Raw genomic sequence first — 25,449 nt, 5'->3', positions numbered from 1 at the left:
GTTCAGTTTCAGCCCATTGGTCCTCATCCAGGCCCTAACAGCCTCCAGGCACTACAAGAGGGAGGTCACAGCATCACTTAACTCACCATGGTCTGAGACATTCAGCTGGGTGTCATCAGCATATTAATCTCTCTTAACCTAACCTACATGGTTTTGGGGGCAATACAATAAAAGGAAATCCCCCGGTAAGCTTCTGAGGAAAAAGAAGGAAAGAAACTTGATAAATGAAAAAGTAACATGTAGATTTTGAGAAGATAAATAGTAAGAGCTCAGACTGAATATTTCCCATGGAAGGATTTCAGTTCTGATGGGCTGTAGCCTCTGGTACACTCTGGATCAGTTCCTACCTCCCTACTTCCAATGTGTATAGCCCAATGAATTTGCTTCTCCCTAAAAACAAATCATGATAGCTTCTGCTCTCTTCCCCTAAGATATGAATTTAGTTGTGGGTGGGGGATAGGCAGAGATGGATTCAGGCTTTTCTTGGCTCCAGGGTAGTACATCTTTCTAATTAGATCTCTCTCTTTGTATAATGTTAAACATGCTTTCCTTTGAAATCTCCCCTGTATATTTCTTTCACCCCTGGTGAGGGCAGTGGATGGTTTGTGATCATTCACATGAGCCATTGTTAAAGCCTTCATGCAATATTCAGTCTGATTTGAGGTGAACAGAAGGGTATGTATTAATCTTTAATTGGGATAAATAATTCTCTCCATCCTCTTCCTTCCTCCAAAAATACAACGGTCTACAACATTAAGCTTTACATCAGTCGCCGTCAGCATTTTTAGAATTGAATACATTCATTTAAATGGTATATAGAACTTGTACAATTCTGTTTTCTTGAGTTCTTTTATGTACAATGCATTTAGAAAGTATTCAGACCTCCTTCACTTTTGTCAATTTTGTTATGCTGCAGCCTGATTCTGCAGTTGTTGAGATTCACTTTTATTTATTGAAAAGAAAAAAAACCCTAAATTAAATTGATTGGACATAATTTGGAAAGGCACACAGATTTCTATAGAAGGTGTCGCAGCTGACAATTTACCACAGGCTGACTTCATTCAAGGTGTAGAAACATGTCAGCAATGATCAAGAGAAATGGGAAGCACCAGAGCTAAATTTCACATGTTGTTGCAAAAGGTCTGAATACTTATGCCAATGTGATATTTCAGTTTTTTTCTTTTTAATAAATTTACAGTGAAAAATTCTGTTTTCACTTTGTTATTAGGGGGTAATGAATGTAGATTAATGAGGAAAAAAATGAATTTTAACAACTGCAGAATCAGGCTGCACCATAACAAAATCAACAAAAGCGAAGAGGGTCTGAATACTTTCTCAATGCTCTACATACTTTGGGAAGGTTATCTACACATGTTCTGCTGGAAAATAAATATATCCAAAAATCTCTATTAGAACATGTATTTATTGGTTGGTTGGTTGGACTTGCACTATGACCTTTATGCTCAAATCTGAAATGTTTTCATAAGTTACACAAGAGGATTGTAGATATTTGCATAAAATACGCTTGCCATCCACTTGTGTTTGAAAAGTTGTGCATCACTAAAATTTGGCGCATATCTTTTTAAATATGTGGGGAGAGAAATGATAAACGCATGTGCTGCAGCCAAACACCTCATTCCGACTGTTGCCATTGTGCAACGTAAAGGAAATACCTTTATCTAATAATCAGTTCATCCTATGAATATTGTTCATCCGTCTATGTGCTGGTATAAGCCATAAAGTTAAAAAAACATAGCTTTTCAAAAGCAGCTCCGTTCGTTTATTTGAGACAATGATAAAGAAAGTTGTTGGATCATAAAAATCCATCTGAGTTAACAGTCCTGGTTTCACTACCGTGTTTCCCCGAAAATAAGACCCTGTTTTATATTTTTTTGAACCCTGAAATAAGCGCTTGGCCTTATTGCCATGCACTCAAAAGCCTGATTGGGCTTATTATTTATTTATTTTTATTTTTATTTTATTTTGAATTTATGTACCGCATCTTCTCCCGAGGGACTCAGGGCGATGTACAGCCAGATAAAAACATACAATACAAGCATTAAAAACAATTAAAAGTATATATATTAATTTGGCCCCAATTTAAGATAACAAACCAATTAAAAATATTTAAAAATATGTTAAAAAATATGTTAAGACAGCCCGGATTGCTGAAAAAAGAAAGTTTTAAGGGCACGGTGGAAGGCACCGAGTCTTGCCTTATTTTGGGGGAAACAGGGTAAACACCAGACAATCAAAATGGGATGCAAGCAATGATTTACATCTGGTTCTCACACTTATGACCATCCTAGCACTCCATGGTCAGGTGATCAAAAGTTAGTCACTTAGCAACTGGCATGTGTTTACAACAGTTGCAGTGTCCAAGAGTCACATGACTGCCATTTGTGACCTTCCCAGATGGTTTCCCACAAGCAAATTCAATAGGGGAAAGCCAGATTTACTCAACAACCACATCAGTGGTGGATTTCAAAAAAATTTACTACCGGTCTGTGGGCATGGCTTGGTGGGCATGGCAGGGGAAGGATACTATCTCCATTTCCACCCCAATCCAGGGGAAGGTTACTGCAAAATCCCCATTTCTTCCCAATCAGCTGGGACTTGGGAGACAGAGAATAGATGGGGGCAGGGCCAGTCAGAATTTTTACTACCGGTTCTCCAAACTACTCAAAATTTCTGCTACTGGTTCTCCAGAACCGGTCAGAACCTGCTGAAACCCACCTCTGAACCACATCATTTACTAACAATTGCAGATATTCCCTTAATAACCGTGGCAACAAAGATTGTAGAATCGAGTGTGATTCACTTAACAACCGCGTTGCTTAGGAATAGAACCCCTGGTCCCAATTATGATCGTAAGTCAAGGACTATCTGTATGATGCAAAAATTTTTATCTTTGCCCCAAAAAAAAAGGTTAGGGCATGCTGTATGCTAGGAATAAAGCATTGATTATCCTCTCCGCCCTCTCCCTTAATTTGGGGTGGAAGGCTTTTTTATTGACAATTGAGCACTTGCTTTGAGCTTTTCTTTTGCTCGATTATACTGAAGTATGCATAGCAACTTTGTTCACAAGCCTGTAATTAATTCTATTTCAATCACATTTGGGACCTCAAACACTTTCATTTTTCTTTAAGAAAACAATTTCAAAATACTCGCAGGAAACCTTTCACGGTTCTGAAATGGGTTCAGTCTTTTGTACTCGCATGACTTCTTAACAAATGCAAAGTGAGAAATTGCCTCACGTTCCTCCAGGATATTTGTAGAAAATGGAGTTGCTACCAAATGACTGTAATAATAGTGACATTTTGTTGAGATTTATTCAGAACACAATGTAAATGAGCATTCTCCATTTTTGCCATATGAGTTACCAGCCAGGTAGGGGTTTATCATACCAGTTCCTCTTCCACACCCCAATAGGACAAATGTCGTTTTAGGATGATCCACAGTTGCCTTCTCTTGTTTAAATGCAGCAAATTGAGGTTTGGGAGCAACGAACTTAATTTAATAATTTTGCCTTGAACAGGTACAAATCCTGGAGTAGCAAAATGTTTCCTTTCCGCATAAATGGTAAATGAAAAAGTAGCTTCCATCCCCTCGCTGAGCAGAGGTCAGCAGTTCTGACCAGTTCTGGAGAACCGGTAGCAGAAATTTTGAGTAGTTCTCCAGAAAGCTGTGTTTTTACATAATAGTTCTGAAACAGGATAATCTGAGTTTAGGCCTTTGAACCTCGAGGGAGAACTCTGGATTGATTTTTTTTCAGTGATTACTTAATTGTTTCTGTGGATGTTCAGGGTATTCTCAGGAGTCTTCTCCAATATCAAAGTTCACGAGAGTCAATAGTCTTCTTAGCCTGTTTTTTTCAAAGTCCAATTTTCACTTCCATAGAGTATTAGAGGGAATACCATTTCTTGTATTATACTGATCTTTGGAGGTATAGATATATCATGGCATCTGAATATTTTCTGCAAGTCTTTGTGGCTGCTCTACCAAGTACTAGTGTTCTGACCTAGGCTTCCCAAGAGCATGAAGCAGGCTCCTTGTCCTGACAAAAAACCCTTTTCATTAAGTTACTGTGAATTCTTCTCATTCACATCCAGCAAAGTCTTTGAAGGGTGAATTTACAGTCACAGACCTTATCTGGCTTGGAGAGCTGCCAGGACGATATCTTCAAAACTTGGTAAGGAGCCTCGGAGTGTCACGAACCAATTAAGCGAGCTAATTGTCTCCTGCAAACTCCACTCCCCTTTCACTCCTCTTTTATTCCCTATGGGTGGGGCCATTCATTGTGCACCTGTGGCCTTACTCCCAAATCGACCCTTGTTCCTTAGCTGTTCCCTTCGTCTGGCAACTCTGCGCATCCACACACTGGGAACAAGCCCTAGCTGTTAGTCTGCCTGATTGATATCTGACTCAGAAGGCAGCTGATAACTGTCATATGGCCCTGGCCCCCTCTCTGCCTCTGACGCAGAGCCTTCCCCAGACTCCAGGACTGGCCCATGTTTCTCCCCAACCTCTTCACTGTCTGAATCTGCTGCCAGCTCCGCTGGCGGGCCATAACAACTAGACTGCAGCATATTTCTTGATTGCTTCTTCTTTTACTGTTGACAGTTGGTTTTAAAAGACAGAAGGTATCCGCCGCTTCACTATCTTCAGTACCAGTTTTAAAGCTGGTTGTACCTATTCTCATTAATTCGGTCCATTAAAATGTTTAATTTTAGTCCCTATTTGGTCTCATTTTTTCACTGTGTACTTGACTATTATTCTAGAGTTTGGTGATTATTGCATTTTCAATTATCAGAGTGGGTGTCATTAGCATAGTTCCATGATGGCGAACCTATGGCACACGTGCCACAGGTGGCACACAGAGCCATATTTGTGGGCACACGAGTGTTGCCCTAGCTCAGCTCTAGCATGCATGCGTGCACTGGCCAGCTGATTTTTGGGCCTTCTGGGCCCCCTGGAAGTCAGGAAATGGGCCATTTCCAGCTCCGGAGGCCCTCCGGAGGTTGGGAAAGGCCGTTTTCGCCCTCCCCAGGCTCCAAGAAAGCCTCTGGAGCCTGGAGAGGGGGAAAAATGGGCCTACCGGGCCCACTGTCCCATCGCATGCCAAAAGTGGGGGGAGTGTGTGGGGGATTATGTGTGCATGCACCGGGGGTGGGGCGCATTGAATTATGGGTGTGGGCACACAAGCACACATGACCCCCCCCAAACTCCTCCCGCTTTTGGCACACAACGGCAAAAAGGTTATCCATCACTGGCATAGTTTTTATTTTACTGACGTTTCTTCATCCATTTTAAAACCACACTGATCTTCTCCATCCAGTTTCTCTTGATCTATATTTAATATATATAGACTGAGTAAATAAAGGAGAGAGAAATAGTGTTTTCTCACTCTTTTGCCAAAACATGAACTAAAAACATAATTGGTCTTATGAGGTGGGAGCTGCAAAGCTGTCAAGCCATCTTTGTCCTTGAGAGTTTTGCTAAAGTAAGGACTTGGAACTGATAATGAGAAAGAGTTATGTCCTACACAAAAGCAGTTGACTTTACAGGATCACACAACTGAAACAGAGTCATTGTGTAGAAGGGCCTTAACCTCATCATAGAAGTTAATTGGACTAAGCAAGCAGAAATATTTAGCTTGCATTCTTAAAACAATACTCTTAAGACGTAAGCTTTTTTATAAGTTAAGTTTTAAAGTTGCAGGTTGTTTGAGAAAGGCAGACAAGGAAGAGTGCAGAAGTATGTAAAAATAGTTCTGAATATGAAATGGTATTGGTACTAAGGCAATAGTTATACTAGATTTCATTTTGTGTATACCTACCTATCGGAAAATTCTAAACAAAAATTATAAATTGAATAATCATTGGGTTAATTTAAATTAAATGTTACTTAAAAAGGATATTCCTTATTAATGCATGCATAACATGTTTTATACATTTCATGAAATGTAAATTTATTTTTATATTTCAGCCTTTTTCATGTGCACATTTCTTATGTATAGCCATTTATACCCTAAAATGATTTCAGAACAAAGTCTGGATTTATAGCAATGAATCTTAATTTTCCCCTCTGGCTTTCAGATATTTTCTTTGCTATGTCATTTTCTTCTGTGACATATTAGTACGTCTTACATTAAATACTGTGCTGTTCTCTACTGCTGTAATGACAAGAATAAATGCTAGTATTTGTTTTGTGCTATTCCTGTTACCTGAACAGATCATGTTCTCATCTGTTTTCCTAGAAAAGTGTACACTGAAAGACATCTGCTTCTTTCATACAAGTGGCCTTTTCCTGGGCTGAGGATATTAATAGTGATTCAAAGCAATTATATTCGGGCATTGTTTTTTAATGGTGATATGAAGAGAACAGCCTATAATGATTTAGAGAATTATTTATTTATTTATTATTTATTTATTTTATTAGATTTCTATACCGCCCTACTCCCGAAGGACTCAGGGCGGTGCACAGCCAAACAATAAAAACACATACAATACAAAATTTAAAAAAATAGAATAAAATCAAATTAAATAATTTTGGCCCCGACAAATTTAAAACCCCAATCTTTTAAAACCAATTTAAAATTGAATATATAAAATACTAAAAGATATTTAGAATTTTAAAAATCTTTTATAAAAGAGGGGGAAAATTAGGCCAGGCCGGCCTGGTGAAATAGTAAGGTCTTTAAGGCGCGGCGGAAGGTGCGCAGATCCGGGATCCTCCGTATCTCTGGGGGGAGCTCGTTCCAGATAGTAGGTGCCCCCACAGAGAAGGCTCTCCCCCTGGGGGCCGCCAGTCGGCATTGTTTGGCTGACGGCACCCGGAGGAGCCCCTCTCTATGGGAGCGTACCGGCCGGTGGGAGGCTATTGGTGGTAGTAGGCGGTCCCGCAAGTACCCGGGTCCTAAGCCATAGAATTGGTGTGTGTGTGTGTGTAATTTATTTATTTATTTATTTATTTATTTTGAAGGATCCTTGATGCTTTCTGAGCTTGGTTGTTTTTTCTCAAACGTTTCATTACCCAAACTAGGTAACATCATCAGTACAAGTAGGGAGTGGGGTTTGCTCTTGTTTTATATTTTATGATTTATATTTTGCCCTGTTGTTGGTGGGAGTGGTCTTGGTTATTCTTTGGTTAGGCTACTTACTTCTTGACAGTTCCTTGATTGGAGTATTGTTTACTGCTTGATTGTTGGTCTGATGTTGTTAATATTATTTTTTTGTATAAACACACAGACACGTATGTCTGTAAATTATTAGTAGGAAACTACTTCCTCAAATGGAGGCCTCAAAAAAACTTCCTCAAGAATACTGATTTTTTCCTGCTAAAGTAACAGAATTGTAAACAATGTATATATATGTTTCTGAAATCTGTGTCATAGTATATAAGAATTTGTTTTTAAAAACAAACCCTTTCTAAAATAGGTTATTAGTATGCTTTATACTTCTAAGACCTAAGATGCTATAAAAATGTTAAGAATTGTTGAAAATATTTGGGCTTTTTTTCCCATTATATCAGCACTATTAATTATGACATGGATTCTCATACCATGTTTTCATAGTAGCAATTCATAACGATGGCAGGATGTTTACCATAATTATCCTTTCCTTTTTTTTTTTAAGGTTGTACTCTACACATTGTATCTGAGCTAATACTGTGATTTCTGCAAGTACTCTTAGGAACTTTTTAAATAGCAATAGCACTTAGACTTATATACCACTTCACTTTCTAAATGCATACATACTTACATACACACACACACACACACACACACACACACACACGTCAGAAGATATTCTCTTTCTAAATGCATATGTGTGTGTGTATCTGTGTGTGTTTCTATTTTAATAGGCCCTCCTGGGAGCTGAGCCTGGCCTGTCAATTCAGAATATGTCTTTTTTTAAACGAAGTAGCTATTACTGATATTTTTGCCTTACATTATTTTAGTAAAAGATTCCTGTCATATGTAAAATTCACAGTTGTATTATGATATTAACTTGAACAATATTGCTGAGCTTTTGTTTCTCTAGTTTCTTGAGAATGGAAGTCAGTACAGTGTAGGAGGCAGCGGTGGAATCCCCACCGGTTCTATCTGACTTGCCGAAACAGTAGCACTGCTGGTGGGAGGCTTTGCCCACCTGATGGGACATCATTATGTCCCAGGTTTTAACCATCTGCGCATGCGCAAAAGAGGCGCACATAGTGCATGCACGCTCCTACTCCCGAACCAGTAGCGAAGGTAAGTGGATTTCACCACTGGTAGTAGGTACATATTTTCCAGTGGTGAAATCCAGTTACCTTCGCTACCGGTTCGGGAATGGGAGCACGCGCACGCTATACGTGCCTCTTCTGTGCATGCGCAAATGGTAAAAGCCCGGGAGGTAATGACGTCCCGGCAGATTGGCGGAGCCTCCCACCCCTGGCGCTATCGGTTCAGCAAGCCAGATAGAACCGGGGGGGGGAGGATTTCCCCACTGATATTTTCCTATGCCTCCTCTGTTCTTTTCAGTGAACCGTGTTTCTTTTTGTGACCTGCACCTCAGTTATAGGACCCATGTAGGAAAATCAGAAATTATTTTCAACTGCAAATTCATATATTAAATGTTTCAGGATACAGAAAGTATACACAATCTTATCTGTCTTTCTTTCTTATCTTTCAGCCATATTCATTTTGAGATTTCTTTCTTGCTGAAACACTGGGCTTGTATGTTGGAGATTTTGAGTGAATCAAAGGAAACCTGTCTAATGACTGACCCCAGTGAGTCAGAGACATGCATTAAATTAAGTTTGAGTCTGAGCAAGATAAATAATACAATTAAATAATAATATTAACAGCCCACAGTTCTGGCTATTGATCAGAACATTATTCAGTGTATTTCCTTCAATATGGGTGTCTTTGGGTGTTAAGTGTTAAGTGAATTTCGTTGTATGGGTATACTGTGTATACATGTACAATGACAATAAAGTTATTATTATTATATATACAAGCCCATATCCTTTCTCCAGGTCATGAAATACTTGTGATTGGTCTAATTGTTAAATGGATGTATCAACAAGTCAGTTGAAAACAAGTTTATCAACTACTCAGATCTTCTGTATTCAGAATCCTGCTTATTTTTTCAAGTTAGTGGGTGTTACTTTAACGTATCTCAGGTAAAATATTATAACCAATAATGGTCACTTTGTTTTTCTAAATTTGATCTCTACATCAAAACATATTGTCATCTTCTTTGCGGTTTTTATTCCCTGAATTATATGTGGGTTTACAGACCTTTATAGAAGTGTTATTATCAATTAACCTACACTTATTTTTCCATTGGCTTTGTTATTAAAAACCAAAATTGTAGTCTTCTCTGCAGAAATTCAAGATACGATGATAGGTATTCCAAAACTATTTGGGGAAAAAAATGGACCAACACTTAAGTTTGCCGGGCCTGTTGAAAATCTATTGTGCTTGTTTCTTTGCAGTGTTGCTGAAAACCACAAACAGAATCTTATGACTGTCGCCAATCTGGGAGTTGTTTTTGGACCAACGTTAATGCGACCACAAGAAGAAACCGTTGCTGCAATTATGGACATCAAGTTTCAAAATATTGTAGTTGAGATTTTAATAGAAAACCACGAAAAGGTAATTTATATTTGAGTCGTGCATGTTCCATGTTTTTAAAAAGTGATTGTTTACCAATGTTTACTGATTTCAGTGAATATTTTAGCGGCTGTCAGCTGCACAGAACATTGGGAAGAGACAGGAATTTGACGAGTAATAGGGTTTGTCTCCAAGCGTCTGCCAGCTCATTTTGTCTTCCTGAACATTTTTATTGATTGGGAGATGAAATGTTTGGATTTCTGCACCCTTTCACTGGGGAAATTCTGAAATCCCAGAACACTCATAACAGAAATTTCATAGTGGAAAAAAAGAGTTTCCCTCTCGTTGAAAGGGAAAAAAATAATGTGGGTGTGACATTGAATGAATCACCAGTTTAATTGGAATGAATAATCTTGTACCAGCTTGAGCTGCTTTATTTAAGCTGTTATGGTTCCCTTTAGAATACAGTTTGTGGTGTGGGGGTAGATCCAAATGAATGATGCTTTAGGAATCATCAGAAGTAGTTTCAGCTCAAAGGAAAAAAAAAAACATAGAAAAATATGGAATTCATCATGTTAAAATTATGTATACGTACAGTAAATCCTCTGTGCAATTCATGAAGATATTTTTTTCTCTCTCAGGAAGAAGTTTTGCTTAATTCCCAATTTTGTTTATTCCCAAGAGACAATTTAATCTTTAAGGCTAATTCTAGCTAATTGGAAAAAAAAAAGAAGAGCGGTTTGGAAATATTATCAATCCAGGGAGATTATTAATTGTTTCGTACATTTTCAGTGGATCAGTGCATACTCTCATCATAAACTTGCTTACTTTCCTTTGAAGATTAGCACACAGCATTTGAATCAGCTGTGTCAGCAAAGAAATAGCAGCTTGAAACTTCTTGGCTTTAGAAATTATTAGCTGAATTGTGGTCTGATAGAGATTGCCAAAATAATTAGTGTGCAGGTCATTGTATTGTCTGCATACAATCTGCTAAAACTATATTGCTTCAAAGAATTTAGTATTAGATTTATCTCAAAACTACAAAAATGTAATGACACTGTTGAGTGGTTAATCTAAGAAATATTTTCTCTTTTCTTTTATCAACAATCATTTGTTTATACTTTATAGCCATTTTTTGAGAGTTACTACTTCCACACATAGTTTTTTAGGTTTTGATACAAATTGTCCCCCTTTTACATCAAGTTTCTAACTATATCAAATTCTCTTTTCTTTGTTTAAAAAAATCATAGATATTTAACACGGTGCCTGATACTCTACAGTCAAATTCTCAGTTGCTCTTATCTCGGAAAAAAAGTACAGATTCAAAGCCACCATCCTGCAGTGAGAGGCCCTTAACACTTTTCCATACACTGCAACACAATGAAAAGCGTAAGTATCTTTATTCTCTGTGCTGAGTGGGTCTAAAATACTTGCCTCGGCTAACTTGTCATGGCCAACTTGCTTGCCGTGGCCAACTCACCATGGGATAACTTCCTAAGGGACAACTCGCCACGGGACAAGAATTACAGTAAATATCAAAGAAATGGTGGAACAGAATTATTAAAGAAAGGATGCAAAAGCCAAACAAAATGAAATGTGAATGACAAAAATTAAAATATTTTTTAATTATTTTAAATACTGAAATTGGATTGTCCCACAGTGAGTTGTCCTGCAGCGAGTTGGCCACGGCAAGTTGGCTGTGGCGAGTTGGTTGCACCAAGTTGTCCCATTCTGGTGCTAAGTAATTATGCTGCATTCTTGTCTTTTGTGAAATGTAAACTATAGATTCCGTTTTTAACTATAGATTCCTTAGTCTTAAGACAATGGAACCTGGTAGCAAAGGTCTTGTGAGGCCTGTGGCTATATATTGATTCATAAAGCTAGAAAAGGTTTATAGGACTGAATGTAATCAGAAGATCCTATTAAGAATAGAAGGTATAAGTCTACTCTTCTTTGTACATACACAACAAATTCTCATTGGTTTTAAAATGTATTCTGGGGTTCTAGAACTATAGCAGGAACCATAACTTACCATTATTGTCAGCTCTCTATTACCCTAAATAATTTGGAGCAGATTATTCTTAAGGAAGAGGCAGGAATATTAAGAGAGTAGGATTTTTTAAAGTCCTTCTACAGAGAAGAAAATGCTTAAAGCATGAAATTTTTCAGCTAAATATCTTTAGAGGAAGGACCAAAAACTCAGTAGCCTGAATGCAGAAATAAGAGCCTAAATAGTATAACAATATTTTTAAACCTAGTGTAGAAATTCTAATATATGTACTGGTCTATGACTGAAATACATTGAAATTTGAATTTGAATTCTAATATATATATATATATATATATATATGTGTGTGTGTGTGTGTGTGTGTGTGTGTGTGTGTGTGTGTTTTCTGAGGTTTTCGCGGGTGTTTGTATGTAGGTCTTTGGTTATTCGGGTTTTCTCCCACGTAAAATTGGAGGTTTCTTGGCAACGTTTCGATGAAGTCTGAAGTCTTGAAACCCAAGCTCTAGAAAAATCTGATTACGAACCCAAACTCTGGCTCAGATACGTAGATGACACCTTCATAATCTGGCCACATGGGAAAGAAAAACTGGACAACTTCCTCACACATCTCAACAGCCTACACCCCAAAATACAGTTTACCATGGAAACAGAAGCGAACAACCAACTTCCCTTCCTGGATGTCTTAGTCTACAGGAAATCCAATGGCTCCCTAGGACACACCATCTACCAGAAGAAAACACACACAAACCGCTATCTGCACGCACTCTCACACCACCACCCAGCACAGATCAACTCCGTAGCCAAGACACTCATCTCCAGAACAAAACGCTTAGCTGACGAACAACACCTAAAAACCGAACTACACACTCTCACTAACGTATTAACATCCAATGGATTCCAAAGAAATAAGATTACCAACCTAATCCAAAAAGAAACCCCCACTAAAATCCAAGACAGAGAACAAGAAAACGGCAAAGCCCTCCTCCCATACATAAAAGGCACCACAGACAGAATCAGCAAGATCCTCCACAAACACAACATCAAGACAGCATTCTGCACAAACCGAAAAATATCCACCATCCTAAGAAACCCCAAAGACAAAATTGAGTTAGAAAATCAAGGAGTATATGAAATCCCATGCACTGCCTGCCCCACCATATACATCAGAAAGACCAACAGAAGAATAAATGCACGCATTGAAGAACACAAGAACTCAGTCAAAAAAGAGGAACCAACTTCTTCCCTGGTCCAACACCTCAAAGCCACAGGATATGATATTGACTTTAAAAAGACCAGAACTATCGTCAAAACCGAACACTTTAACAACAGAATAATCAGAGAAGCCATCGAGATAGAAAAACGTCCACACAGCATGAATAAATGAGATGATACCTCCCGCCTACCAGCCATTTGGAAACCCGCCCTTATTGACAAACGAGTCCCTAACACAAAGAATGACACCAGACCCACACTCACGAGAGCCACACAGGATGTAACCACCACACATCCATGCAGAAAGCAGACTCAAACCCACACTGAGGATGAGGCACGATCGTGGACCAGAAGCCAGACCACAGCTGCATCATTAGCCCCTTTAAACCCCTCCAATCCATACATGAAGCAGACTGACACCCACCATGAAGAGGTAGCACGGCCACGAACACAAAGCCAAACAACAGCAACGCAGCTCACCAGCTCAAATCCCCCTGCTACTCAGACTAACCCGAGCACAACCAAGCCCCCACCTAAACAGAACACACACCCATCCAATCAGAGCACAGCCAACCCCCATCCAATCAGAACACACCTCCACCCAATCAGAACACAGCCAAGTTCCCACCCAATCAGTTCACACCCCCGCTGGCAGTTAAAAGGAAGAAACAGCTGCGATCACACATTGCTCCTAGAAGCACAAAGCCGAAAACACCAGCCTGAAGATGACGAATGAGACTTCATCGAAACGTTGCCAAGAAACCTCCAATTTTACGCAGGAGAAAACCCGAATAACCAAAGACCTACACACACACAAACACACACACACACACACACACGTGTGTGTGTGTGTGTGTGTGTGTGTGTGTGTTTTCAGAAATTCCAATGTTCTCTCTTTAAAAAAAAAATCTTCATAAAAATCATGTCACAGCATCAGTTCAATTTGGTCTATTTTTCAGAGGAAAACAGAAACAGTATAATTAACTCCAGCCTAGAATCGGTCATATCATCATCAAACATCAACAGTTTGCTCCAGTCCAGTAATGCTGTTCAGCCTAACAAGAACTCAACTGAATCTAATGCAGAAGTTATCAAACCCAACCGGCCAAATTCACTGTAAGTATACCCCTGATGAACGTACCAGCAGTTCTTATCCACCGATTTTCACATTTCACGATTGAAAACAGATGCTATTCCCCACTAGGCTCTTGTTTCAATAATATCATGTAAAATTAACTCCCGGCTATGTAATGAGGGATATAAAAAAATTACTATTTGGGCAAATGTTTAACCTTTGGGTCCTTTCCCAAAAACATTTTTATGCTGCTGCTTGCTGATTTGTGCTTATGTCTTGTACTTAATGCAAATTATGTAGGGGCATTGTTTAGTTTCATTTGCTCTTAGAAGTTGAGGAAGTCTCTATTTAGGAAAGTGCTTTTGGCATAGCTGTTTACCAACTGAATGTCTGCCAGTCTTTCTGCTGTTTGTGAATTGATAATTCTGCAATGCAATGATTTAATCATAAATCTTAGGCTTAGCAGATCAGTCTGGGGTATTAGGAACTGTTCTTACAAATTGTTGTTGAATCGAAACATTTTCTTTTTCTAAGCTCTGTTATGTCTGGGTAACATTTGAATTTTATCTATTCCACCTTTATTTCTCTTTGGCAAGTAGAATCCATTCAAGATTATCACAGTGGTTAAGTGTTACAAAACCAGATCAAAAACTGCTGTTCTAAGATCTGTGTTGCGGAACATATTTGTGTAATATCACTGCACTGTGAGTTTCCCACCCCCAGCCACTGACTGCTAGTTAAGCTAGGAATAGGGAAACTCAAGAGAGAATGACAGATGTTTTGTGTAGGTTGACATTCTCCAGAAAGGGAGATATGAAAGGTAACAGCTGATGTTTTTGGTAGCAGCCATGCATATTCCGTAATGTTGAAATATTGGAATTCAGTGTGCTTACCAGTAAAGGAAGTACCGTGTTTCCCCGAAAATAAGACCCTGTCTTATATTTTTTTTGAACCCTGAAATAAGCGCTTGGCCTTATTGTCATGTGCTCAAAAGCCCAATTGGGCTTATTATCAGGGGATGTCTTATTTTGGGGAAAACATGCCAGTGTCTACACTGTAACCAGCTACTTTTAGAACTGTCATAAGCATAAAGCTACCCTGATGTTGCCTTTACTCACATAAGTGTTTAGTCTATTGAGAACTTGAGATCCTAGAAAAGCATTTTTGTAGGTTTACTCATTGTTCAGTCACAACTCTAACACATTCCAATTAGCAAAGTAGCCTCTCCGTTTTCAGTTCTTCTAATAGTGGCTGATTTGTTTCTGGCAATGAAACAGTTTTAAAGTGGAGTCAGCAAGGTTTGACATCTTAATTGTAGGTCCTATCTCTTGTATTTGCCAGTAGAAGTTTTACAACTAAAAAAAAATGCTGTTGGCTCAAAAAAGGAATCTCTTGTCCTTAGCTATTGAAAAAGCTATTACATTATTTTTCAAATATGCCAAAAATAAATCCTTATTAAATGGAGAATTTCATTTCCTGTGGAAACAGTGGGATGACTAATTTTATATTTCATTTAGTAATAAAGCAGTGTTTTAATGCATCTAGCTATTCGAGAGGCAGGTTCAGTCCCTAAATGCTGAGATAAAAGATTGCTTATAGACTATGTCCTTTTTGTTGTGGTGCTAAGAATTTTTGTTTTCAGGAGGAAAATTGAAAAAAAAATCCTAAATCAGTGAAATAACTACTCTATTTGAAAGCATCAGGAATATTACCAAAACAATGAAATTAGCCAATTTTCATCTATATCCGTTTTATTATTAGCTCAGTTTTAAAATACTGAAGAAAAATTTCTGAGGTGGGAGTTGTATTCTCCAATATGCCTGTCATTATCCTTGCTTATTTTAACTATTGGAAATCTCTTTAATAGATTCTATTATCTTATTTAAAATAAAGAGATAATTTGACTTTTCCTATATTATGTAGGGAATATTTCTAAGCTCATACTGAACTCAGAGAAACATAGAAACAATATAACGTAGGGAGACAGCCATATTAATCTGCGGCAGCCAAAAATTAATAGAAGCCATACCACCATGCTACCTTTTTTTTTATTATTATTAAAAAGCAAATTTTTGACACTTTGTCACAGAGATGAAGTGGCTAAATTAATGCAAATTAAACTGAGGTGAGGCAGGGAGAAAGAGTGGAAGATAAGATGGATATGTAAATGCAAGCTACATGTGAAATAGGTTATAGGTACCCTATTAACTATCAGTTATACTTGTTAAAAATCCCTTATGTTGCTGAGTTTTGGAAAATAACCTTTCAATTATATAAGTTCAGTCATATTGGAAAAGTTTCAATATGAGCTCAGTTATATTGGAAAAGTTTCTTTTTTCCAGGATGACTTCTTGACATCAGGAAGTATATGCAGAGAGATGGAAATATTCAACACTACCACTATGGATGATTAGTTGGTGAAGTTGACAATTTTGCTGAAATAGATAAATATATTCTTTTTGTTAAGTACTTAACGCCACAGACCAGTTGGTCTAGCAACATCTCGTCCATGTTGCGGAATTCGCAATGGAGGGCGGCTGAACGTAAGGAAGCCATGTAATCATTAATTGATTCCTCCTCTTTCTGAGATCGCTGCCAAAATGCGTGCCGCCGTGCAATACGTGAGGGAGTTGGGGCATAGTGGTTCCTCAATCTTTCTAACAGTCCCAAGGCACGTCAAACACTTGTTGAGGAGCTGCCAGAGCCCTGGCAGTTCCAAAGATCTCACTACCACAGGAACTGAGGAAGTAGCACCTTTTCCGGGCGCTGGATAGGTCAGTCAGGTCGTTAGCCTGCAGGAAACATTCAAAACGCTCGAGGTAAGCGTCCCATGTCTCCGACGCCGGAATGAACGGGGCAAACGCCGGCAGGAAGGTAGACATGTCACTGATCTTCGGAACTTGCCGCGGTGTGGGCAGCCTTGCCGCTCGTGCCTGAGGGACCCAGGGAGGTCGTCACTAGTCAATGTTAACAATAATAGCCGTAGCCTCAGAGCGATCCCATCTTCGTCGCCAATGTTCTATTTGGAGAACTCGGCAATAACGAGGAGGCTCGGCTGATGAACTCAACACTTTATTGAAACAACAGTAACTGAGGCAAAACCACAACAACACGCGCGCCAGGTGAATGTCAACTTGTTGCCATCTGACAGCTGCTTAAGAGACTGTCAGATCGGCGATAACCAATAAGAGCGTAGCATTTTCCCGCTGGCTGCCTGCTTGCGTCTAACCCAATCAGAGCAGGGCAGCAACAAGGGAGGTTTTGGCGGACGTCGTAATAGTGAGGACTTAACACTTTTTGTTTACAGAAAAGAAATTATCTACATTTATTACTGATTGGAAGTCTCTTATGAACTTTTTGCATACAAATGAGAAAAAGGAATGTGACTTACTATTTTGATGACTATACAAGATAGATTATAGAAAGAATAATAATATGATATAACTTTAGAGGGAGAGGTCAAAATGTAATTATAACTGCTGTGAAGAAGCCACTTTGTGTTGCTTCCCTCTCTTTTCCATTTTTCTTTCACTTTGTTTTACTTTTCTTGGACTTCTTTCTTTTCTTTCTTACTGTCCATCAGTTTGGGTTAGCTTTACCTCCGTGTTTGAAAGTTTAAATAAAAATGGAATTTAAAAATAATCTGTAATAAAGTGTCCCAGAAGGTCAAAATGCTCTGATGGTGGCAGAATATTAGATGAATCTATTTTAAAGGTTGATTGCAGTTTCAACATCCTTTTAAGCACTGCTAATTTGAGAATGGGAAAATTGAATGACACATTATGGATTAATCATGCCAATAGAGGGGCGGATTGTTTGTTTTTGTTTTCTAAGATCGTAAATGAAGAGTTGATTTTTTTTTAAAAAAAAAGTTTTCCTTTTGGAGACAACTTCCCTGTTATGTTAATTTAATTACATAAATCTATACTGATATATATATATATATATATATATATATATATATATATATATATATATACCCTGTTTTCCCCCCAAAATAAGACATCCCCTGATAATAAGCCCAATCAGGCTTTTGAGCGCATGGCAATAAGGCGAAGCGCTTATTTCAGAGTTCAAAAAAATATAAGACAGGGTCTTACTTTCGAGGAAACACGGGGTATGTGTGTGTATGTATATGTATATGTTTATGTATATGTATATGTATGTATATAGATAGATAGATAGATAGATAGATAGATAGATAGATAGATAGATAGATAGATATAACTCTTCTCAAGTTTTCGTGGATGTGTGTATGTAAAAAGTTAAAATCTCGGGTGTTTTCCCACGTCATTTAAAAGTCTGTTAGTTAAAATGCTTAAAATTCTGGCTAAGATCTCAGCTCAAAATCCTCCAAAATCCCAACAAAACACTTTGTAAGGTCTTTTAAAACTCTGGCTAAAATCCTAACCAACACTTTAAAGGTTTGGCAACGTTTCAACAAGCTCTCTACCTTGTCATCTTCTGGCCTTTACTATCAGTTTAGAAGTTGTGGGTCCTGCTTCATTATCCTAGCTGCAGCCTGACTGCGTGTTAACGGCCCAGCTTTCCCTATTACTAACTGTCAACTGCAAAGAGGTAAGAATTCTAGTAGGTATCACAGCACCACTGGTTGCCTGTTGAGATCTCAACATATCTTCTCGTTCGGTTCTTTCTCTCTCCCTATTGCTAGCTATCATCTGTAAAGAGGAAAGGATTCTTGCAGGCATTATAACACCACTAGTTGCCTGTTGGTATCTCTGCCTATCTTCTGATGTTAAAACTCGAGTTTCCCTCAGTGCAGGTCTCCAAATACTTGATAACCTAGAAGTGTCATCATATATATATATATATATGTGTATGTATGTATGTATGTATGTATGTATGTATGTATACACACACACACACACACACACACACACACACACACACATCTTGTTCTGATAGTGAGACTGGAACCTCTGTACTCCAAAGTATTTCTGAAGTTCTATTTAATCAACCCACAAATGCTATGGTATTCCAAGAAGACGTGCTGAAACCTGTCTATATATTTAGCGCATGCGGACAAGGACACATACACACACACACACATACACTTAAGCAGAATGTCTTTCTGCTATCAGGATTAATTTTTGAAAAAAATGTAAGCCCAATATATTATATAAAACTACTGAGAAAGAGACACTGAGTTGATACCATAACATTACAATGATAGACAGCTTTTGAAGCTACAATAATAGAGAGCTTTTGAAGCGGTGCTGGAATTTACTGTATCACTAGAATCTAAAGTTTTTATAAACCACCAAAATTCATTAAGGAGTCATAACCCTTTTTCTTCTCTTATGTATTTCATAATTAGCCTCTTGCTCTGGATGACAGGCAAGGTCAAATTGTACTGAATCTCTCCAAGGGACAGAGCTGCCTCCACTTAGTGTTGATTCAATAGGTTTCTGTCCCTTTGAACTTAACAAGGTCTCGGTTTGGAGTGGTAGAGAAAGAGTTAGGAATAGTCACTGGGAGAACAAATCTCTGAGCCAGATATAACAGGCATATCAAACTGCTATACAAGTGTAAGACTACTGAATCTTTTCAGTAGTCTTTTTAGGAAGAGGGCTTTTCAGTTTGATTTAAAAGCTCAGCAGGATGCAGTTTATTCTGAATTCTTCTATTTGACCCATCCCATTTTTGAGACACACACACACGAAAAAACCTCTCATAGATTTGAAATTCCCAGGGTGCACAATGGCAAGGAGAAAGGACAACTTTAACTTTCACTTGAAGGACAACTTTAACTTTAACTTAAAAAGCAGGTCTACTGTAACTACATGAGAAATAAATGGAAGTTTCCTCCAATACTTATTTAAAGAGGAAAATGGAAAGGCTGAGTAGCACCTCCATTCTACACTGTAGGACATTCAGGGATGCATCTCTGAAGTGTTTTGAAAATCAATCCAGACTTCTTGATAAGCACAGAGCTCTGCCAGTCTTCTCACAGTGTTGCTTCACTGAGATTAAATATGAGAAAAGATGCAGAGTCATCTAAGAAGGTTCTATAGGCAGCCTGTCAGCCAGTAATTCTTCTCATTTTTTAGCCTTGCTAGTCACAAGTACACCAATGCTCTGTCCCTGTAAGAGGTGCTGAAGTGGTAACCAGGAGGTGATTAAGGTATATGCTGTTCCTTTGAATGATTTTATCACAGTAAGGAAGGTTGAATGATCTACCTGGTGAAAGGAAAAGGGCCCTTTCATATGTTGATCAACATTTATCTGGTGGCAATAGAAACAATTGCGATCCGGGCTTTTGAATTTACCCCAGAGGCAGAAAAAGAAATTCCAAGGGCCATTGTGATTAAATTTTAGGCGTAAAAGTGTCACAGAGTTAGTAGTTCCAGATCTTAAGGTTTAATGATTCACTCTGTGCTCATATGTATATGTGTTGACTGAAAAATGCATAGGTATACTATGCAGGATATCTTCTACATGCAATGCAGTCTTGATACTTTTGCCAAGGCCACAAAACAAATACCTGAAGCAAAGGTAAACTTGGGGAAGTGAAAAGTTTACATGGAATACATGCTAAAATCTTATTCTGCTTATTCTGCTTTTTTTTTTGGCACAAAACATTTCAGGCAAACCAGAAAAGCATTGGATTTTATATTCAACAACCTATTAAGAAATCACAAATACAATGCGTGCTTTGTTCTTCAGGCACTTCAGACCTGAATATTTTGACTGTTATTAAGAACTAGTCTTTGAAACTTCAGATCCCTTTGAGTCTTACTTCTCTCTATTAATAAAGATAAGCTATTGAATGTCCCTAAGGTTCTACTATACAATAGTATTCAAAGAATCATAAAATTTGACTTGATATTGCCATGAAGTGAGTTTATTTTAATTCAGAGAACACCTGACAATGAGAAACATTTCTAACCATATTTATAATAACAGTCTTGTTAATTGCGAAGAAAGGATTGAGAAATATTTGGCTGATATATAACTGCCTCACCTAATTGTGATTGTGGGGGGGGGGGAGGGAATCAAAGCTTGGGGCATCTAAAAGGATCTTGGCCCATTCTCTTATATAATTTAAGGGGTTGATGGTAGAGGCATTTCTGTCCTCTCCCTGTAATTCTTGGTTTTGTGGACTTGCAAGTCTATCTATTTTACTATAAGAGCTCTAACACATAGAGATTCACTTACTCAAGAGTCATCATACTTATTTAACTGGAGCTATTTCTGTTGATAGCATGGGGCTGTGTCAAATCAGTTATTCTGATAAGATCTTGACTATTCTGCTCCCATCCCAAATTGAATCGACCAGCAATCTATAATAAATGTTCATGTAACTTGCAGGGTATTTGGGCTTTTGTTCAGGATACATTGCTTTAAAGAAGCCTGAAAGTAGAGTTTGATCGCAATTTAGGATGTAAGGAAAAAAGTTCCCTTGCTAGCCATCCTTATTGAGATGGGTAACTTTGCAAGAGGGACTGTGTTGCCAAATTTTCATTTTTCTATCTAATACTTTAACAGATTTTTTTAAAGCTCTGTTTCTCTTTTTGAGTGTTAGATCTGGGTCACTTAACATGTGTCAGTGTGAAGCTCTAATGAGCATAAAACCAACCAGACAAAAAGCAGAGTTATTTCTAGCTGTTCAGTTTTTTATGACAATAAGGTTCTCTTAAATATTGATCCAGGAAGTAGCATTCTTCTAAGAAGCAGCCTTTTTCTTTTTTACCCCAATATCTATGCAATGTCAGGAGATATTCTGTCATAAACTGAATGTTTAGAGGTCTAATTCTGTTTACCCAGCATCAGTTCAGATCCAGTTTTTTTCTTTTTTGTCAGGGGCAATGCTAACAGTCTTTTTTCTTATCTCCAAGTGCTCAAGTAAAATTATCTTTTTGATTTATCATACCCTGTAAGTGATCTCCTCTCTAGAATAATTCTGTATTATCTCAGGATATCAGCATCCACAGCAGTATTTTTAGATTATGTGCCATGAAAGAAAGAAATATGATTGTCCAGTAAGATTGATTTTCCTACAGAAATGTTCTATGTACTGAAAGTTTGCTAATGTTGATAAACCCAACTTTTGATTGTGATACTTTTTTTTAATGTTTTGAAAGGTCTCAGATACCCTTCAAAAATATACAAATGAGAGATATATTCCTTAAAATGAATTCCTTTTCTTTGTAATTTCTGGATAGTATTTATTCTGTAGTGGACTATTTGTCTCTTCGTGTGATTCAAGAATTCCTAGGTTAATGCATCCCCAACTTGCATAAACAATTAAGACTCTTGTGATACTCTCCAAAATGCTTTGTTTCCTATAGCTCTGATCAGGTGTTTGTTCGGAGAGATGATGATTTATATATACAACCATGAATGGGTCATGTCTTGAAGAGCCCTACTGGTTTTTTTGATTCCATATTTATATCCATTTTTTCCTTTTCGAAAGGCTTTGATAGTTCATTTGATATCAACTGTTTGCTGACATTAATGGCATATTCAAAGTTGAAAAATAAACACTACATTAAACCCTGAGATTGTAAGTGATATTTGAGCCTACAAAAAAGTTGACTGCTTTATTTTAAAAAGATTCCTCGTCTTTAGAAGATCTGTGATAGTAGGATTGCCTTTGTTCATCAGTCTGATCAGAGTTGTTTCCTGGAGATGACCAGGATATCAACCTGTTGTCCAAAATATTGAGAACTTTGTGAAGTCCTTGGTGCTCTGTAGCTTGGCTGTTTCCTGTTTCCTTGCAGATGTTTCCTTACTCTCATTACTGAGTGTGGGGTTTGCTCCCTGTTTATATACATGAGGGTATGCTTTTCTCCTTGGGAGCTCCTTGATTGGAGAATTGATTATTTGTCTGGTGTTAATCCCTGCTTATCTGAGTAGTGGCTACTGGAGAGAATGCGTTCCAGTCTTGTTTTGCTTCCTTCTTAGTTTTTTCTCTTTTTTTGTCTCTTTTGAATGGTGCGTAAATATGGAATATATAAATTAAGAGCTTTACCAACTGTTCTATAGCATCCTACAGGAATCATAGATAACAATTATTCACAGTAAGAAACTTTCCTTTTTAAACATCGTAAATTATACTAGATAGAACTTTCTTTAGGTTTATACTGTAATAGCAAACACAGAACTTGAGTTGTAAGTGCTTTGTCAGTTTAATCTTTCTGAAATGATGGATAATTTTAAAGGTACTGAGCCATGAATTATGTTCTGAACTACACTTTCATTGAACCATTGTGGTAACTCAATACACTTCAGATATAATCTACCATAGTTTGTTCAGATATATTATTGCCAGTCTAGTTCATTTATAGCATTCTGCTCCTGATTATACAGTAGTGGCCAAAATTGTGGAAACCTTTTGGGGAAAGTGTATTTTTAAGGTTTGATGGCAAATAACACCACTTTTTTTGGGGGGGGGGGAGTTTCAAGATAATCATATTCCACTGCTGGAATGGCCTGGGAATAGCCCAGACCTTAACCCAATTGAAAATCTATGGAGCCTACTACAGAAACATGTTAGTCAGAAGTGACCCAGCAATAAAACCCAGTTAATAGAAGCAATCATTCAATCTTGGTTTCACATTATAACAGCTGCAAAACTAAAAGACTTGGTTCACTCCATGGGAAGAAATTTTAAGGCCATAATTCATGCTAAAGGTTACCCAACTAAGTATTAACTGACGCAATAATTTTTATATATCTCATTTTTTCTGTGTTTCACTTTTCTTCTTTATATTGTAACTGCTATTGTAACAGCAAATATTTCATAAAAGTTATTGCATTACATTCTTGATTAAATTATCTTTCCATTGATATATAATTTTATGGTACTACTCCAAAGAAAAGTGGTGTTATTAGCTAGTTTTAGAAAATACACTTTTCCCAAAAGGTTTCCACAATTTTGGCCACTACTGTATATCTTTTTATCTTCAGAAGCTGTTTTTTGAATAACAGTTTTAAAATGTGATTATCTTATGGATTATGACTTTTTCTTTTATGTTTTTACATAAAATAATAGCAGACTTCTACTTCATTTCATTGGATGCAATTTTGCATGTTTCTCTTTAGGAAATAGTTACAAAATTGTTAAGCCAGGAGAGCACGAGATTGATCAGTATAATTTTGGTTATTATACTTTTCAGTTAGATAAATAAGCAAATTTTATGAATTGCTATGATCTTAAATCTTAAGATACATTGCAGGGTTAGCTGATGCTCTAGGTAAATTTATTTGCCTGTAGATCTGTTTAATATTGTTTTAATACGTAAATAACTTCTCAAATTGCTGGACATTTTCACCTCAGGGCAAATCAGAATAGTTGCCTTGACAACTAGTATAGGAACACAGCATGCACAAAGGTCTGCACATGCTCAGGTTACAATCCACCTAGGCCCTTACGAAAAACCCAACATTTTCAGAGGAAGCTATAAAACAAATTATTGGTATTATTAATTATTTTATGGAACTCAGGTGCATCAGAGCAGTGTAAACTTGAGTTAAGTGATTAAATGTGGCTATTCTTCTATGCTAAGTGTTTCTAAACTAGAAAATTCTTTTCCTGTAGACATTTCCTCAGTCCATTTCTGGCCTTCCAGAAAATGAAGACTTTTAATTTCTCAAGACATCTGCAAACTAATAAATTTAATGCTTATTAGTTGGAATTGTGTGTGTGTGTGTGAGTGAGTGACTTAATCTTAATCTGCTTTACCATTGACAATATGTGCTTTGACGATTAATAAGTTTGCAGCAAAAACAATGATGAATATTTTAGTATTATTTTGGTTAAATTAGCTACCTTGACTATTAATCTGTGATCGTATATTATTAATCGATTCTTCTGTCCAGTTTGGAAATTTTCAAAAGTGATAGCCAGGCCTGATGAGAATTCTGGGTTTTACAATCCTCACTCATCTTGGGACCAATTTGTAGTAGCAAATATACACAAAACCATTGATTAATTAATTATTCCTAATACTATGATGGCTGCAATTTCCACCATTTCTGTTGGTTTGCCTTTGCCCTTATTTCACTCCTGAGATAACGAGGCAAGTAAAGGATAAATCAGGAAGTTCTTAATATTTGACTTTGTTTTTCTTTAACCACTCCCATTATCATGAAGTCAAAAAGGAAAATAAATAGTTTTTTTCGCCTTAATTTCCTCTCTGCAGTACAAAAGGTTCTGTTTTGTTTTAGCTCCTTGGGCCAAATATCTATGGAAGAACATCAGACTTGTCATTCTACTCCTGTTTAGTCTCTTCATTAATGTTTCACTGAGAGAGATGGCTATGAGGAGTCAAGTGCCTCCTTGTATTTCCATGTGGTATATTTCAGGGAGATGTTTGAAGGCAGACTTCTTCACAGACCTGCTTTCCAGCCACTTCATTTCTTGCCTTGCAGTTGTAGCATAGTCATCATTTTGCCTGAAAATAATTACAACTTCAGTATTTTATTTATTTATTATATTTCTGAGGCCTGCTCAGCTCCTTAAGAACTCTAGGCAGTTAGAAATAATGATACAAAATATCAAACGGAACACTTACTGCACTTTCATTT

The 25,449-nt window shown here is 37.5% G+C and overlaps 1 protein-coding gene across 4 annotated transcripts in view; it reads left to right on the top strand.

The window, feature by feature from the left end:
- Positions 1–25,449, top strand: part of ARHGAP26 (Rho GTPase activating protein 26) — a 266,010-nt gene that overhangs the window by 178,877 nt on the left and 61,684 nt on the right. For all 4 annotated transcript variants that reach the window (XR_009621680.2, XM_034404907.3, XM_034404901.3 and 1 more), the window contains exons 18-20: positions 9,484–9,643; positions 10,852–10,990; positions 13,781–13,937. Coding sequence is in view for 3 of the 4 variants with exons in the window: in XM_034404907.3 (XP_034260798.1) it covers positions 9,484–9,643; positions 10,852–10,990; positions 13,781–13,937 (456 nt within the window). In the remaining variant the exon portion in view is untranslated. The remainder of the gene's footprint in view (positions 1–9,483; positions 9,644–10,851; positions 10,991–13,780; positions 13,938–25,449) is intronic.

Source organism: Pantherophis guttatus, chromosome 2 (genome assembly GCF_059756535.1).
Source record: "Pantherophis guttatus breed Tessera chromosome 2, ASM5975653v1, whole genome shotgun sequence".
In the NCBI taxonomy this organism is placed as follows: Eukaryota; Metazoa; Chordata; class Lepidosauria; order Squamata; family Colubridae; genus Pantherophis; species Pantherophis guttatus.
The sequence above is the reverse complement of the archived record's forward strand: the minus strand, read 5'-3'. Positions and strand labels throughout refer to the sequence as shown.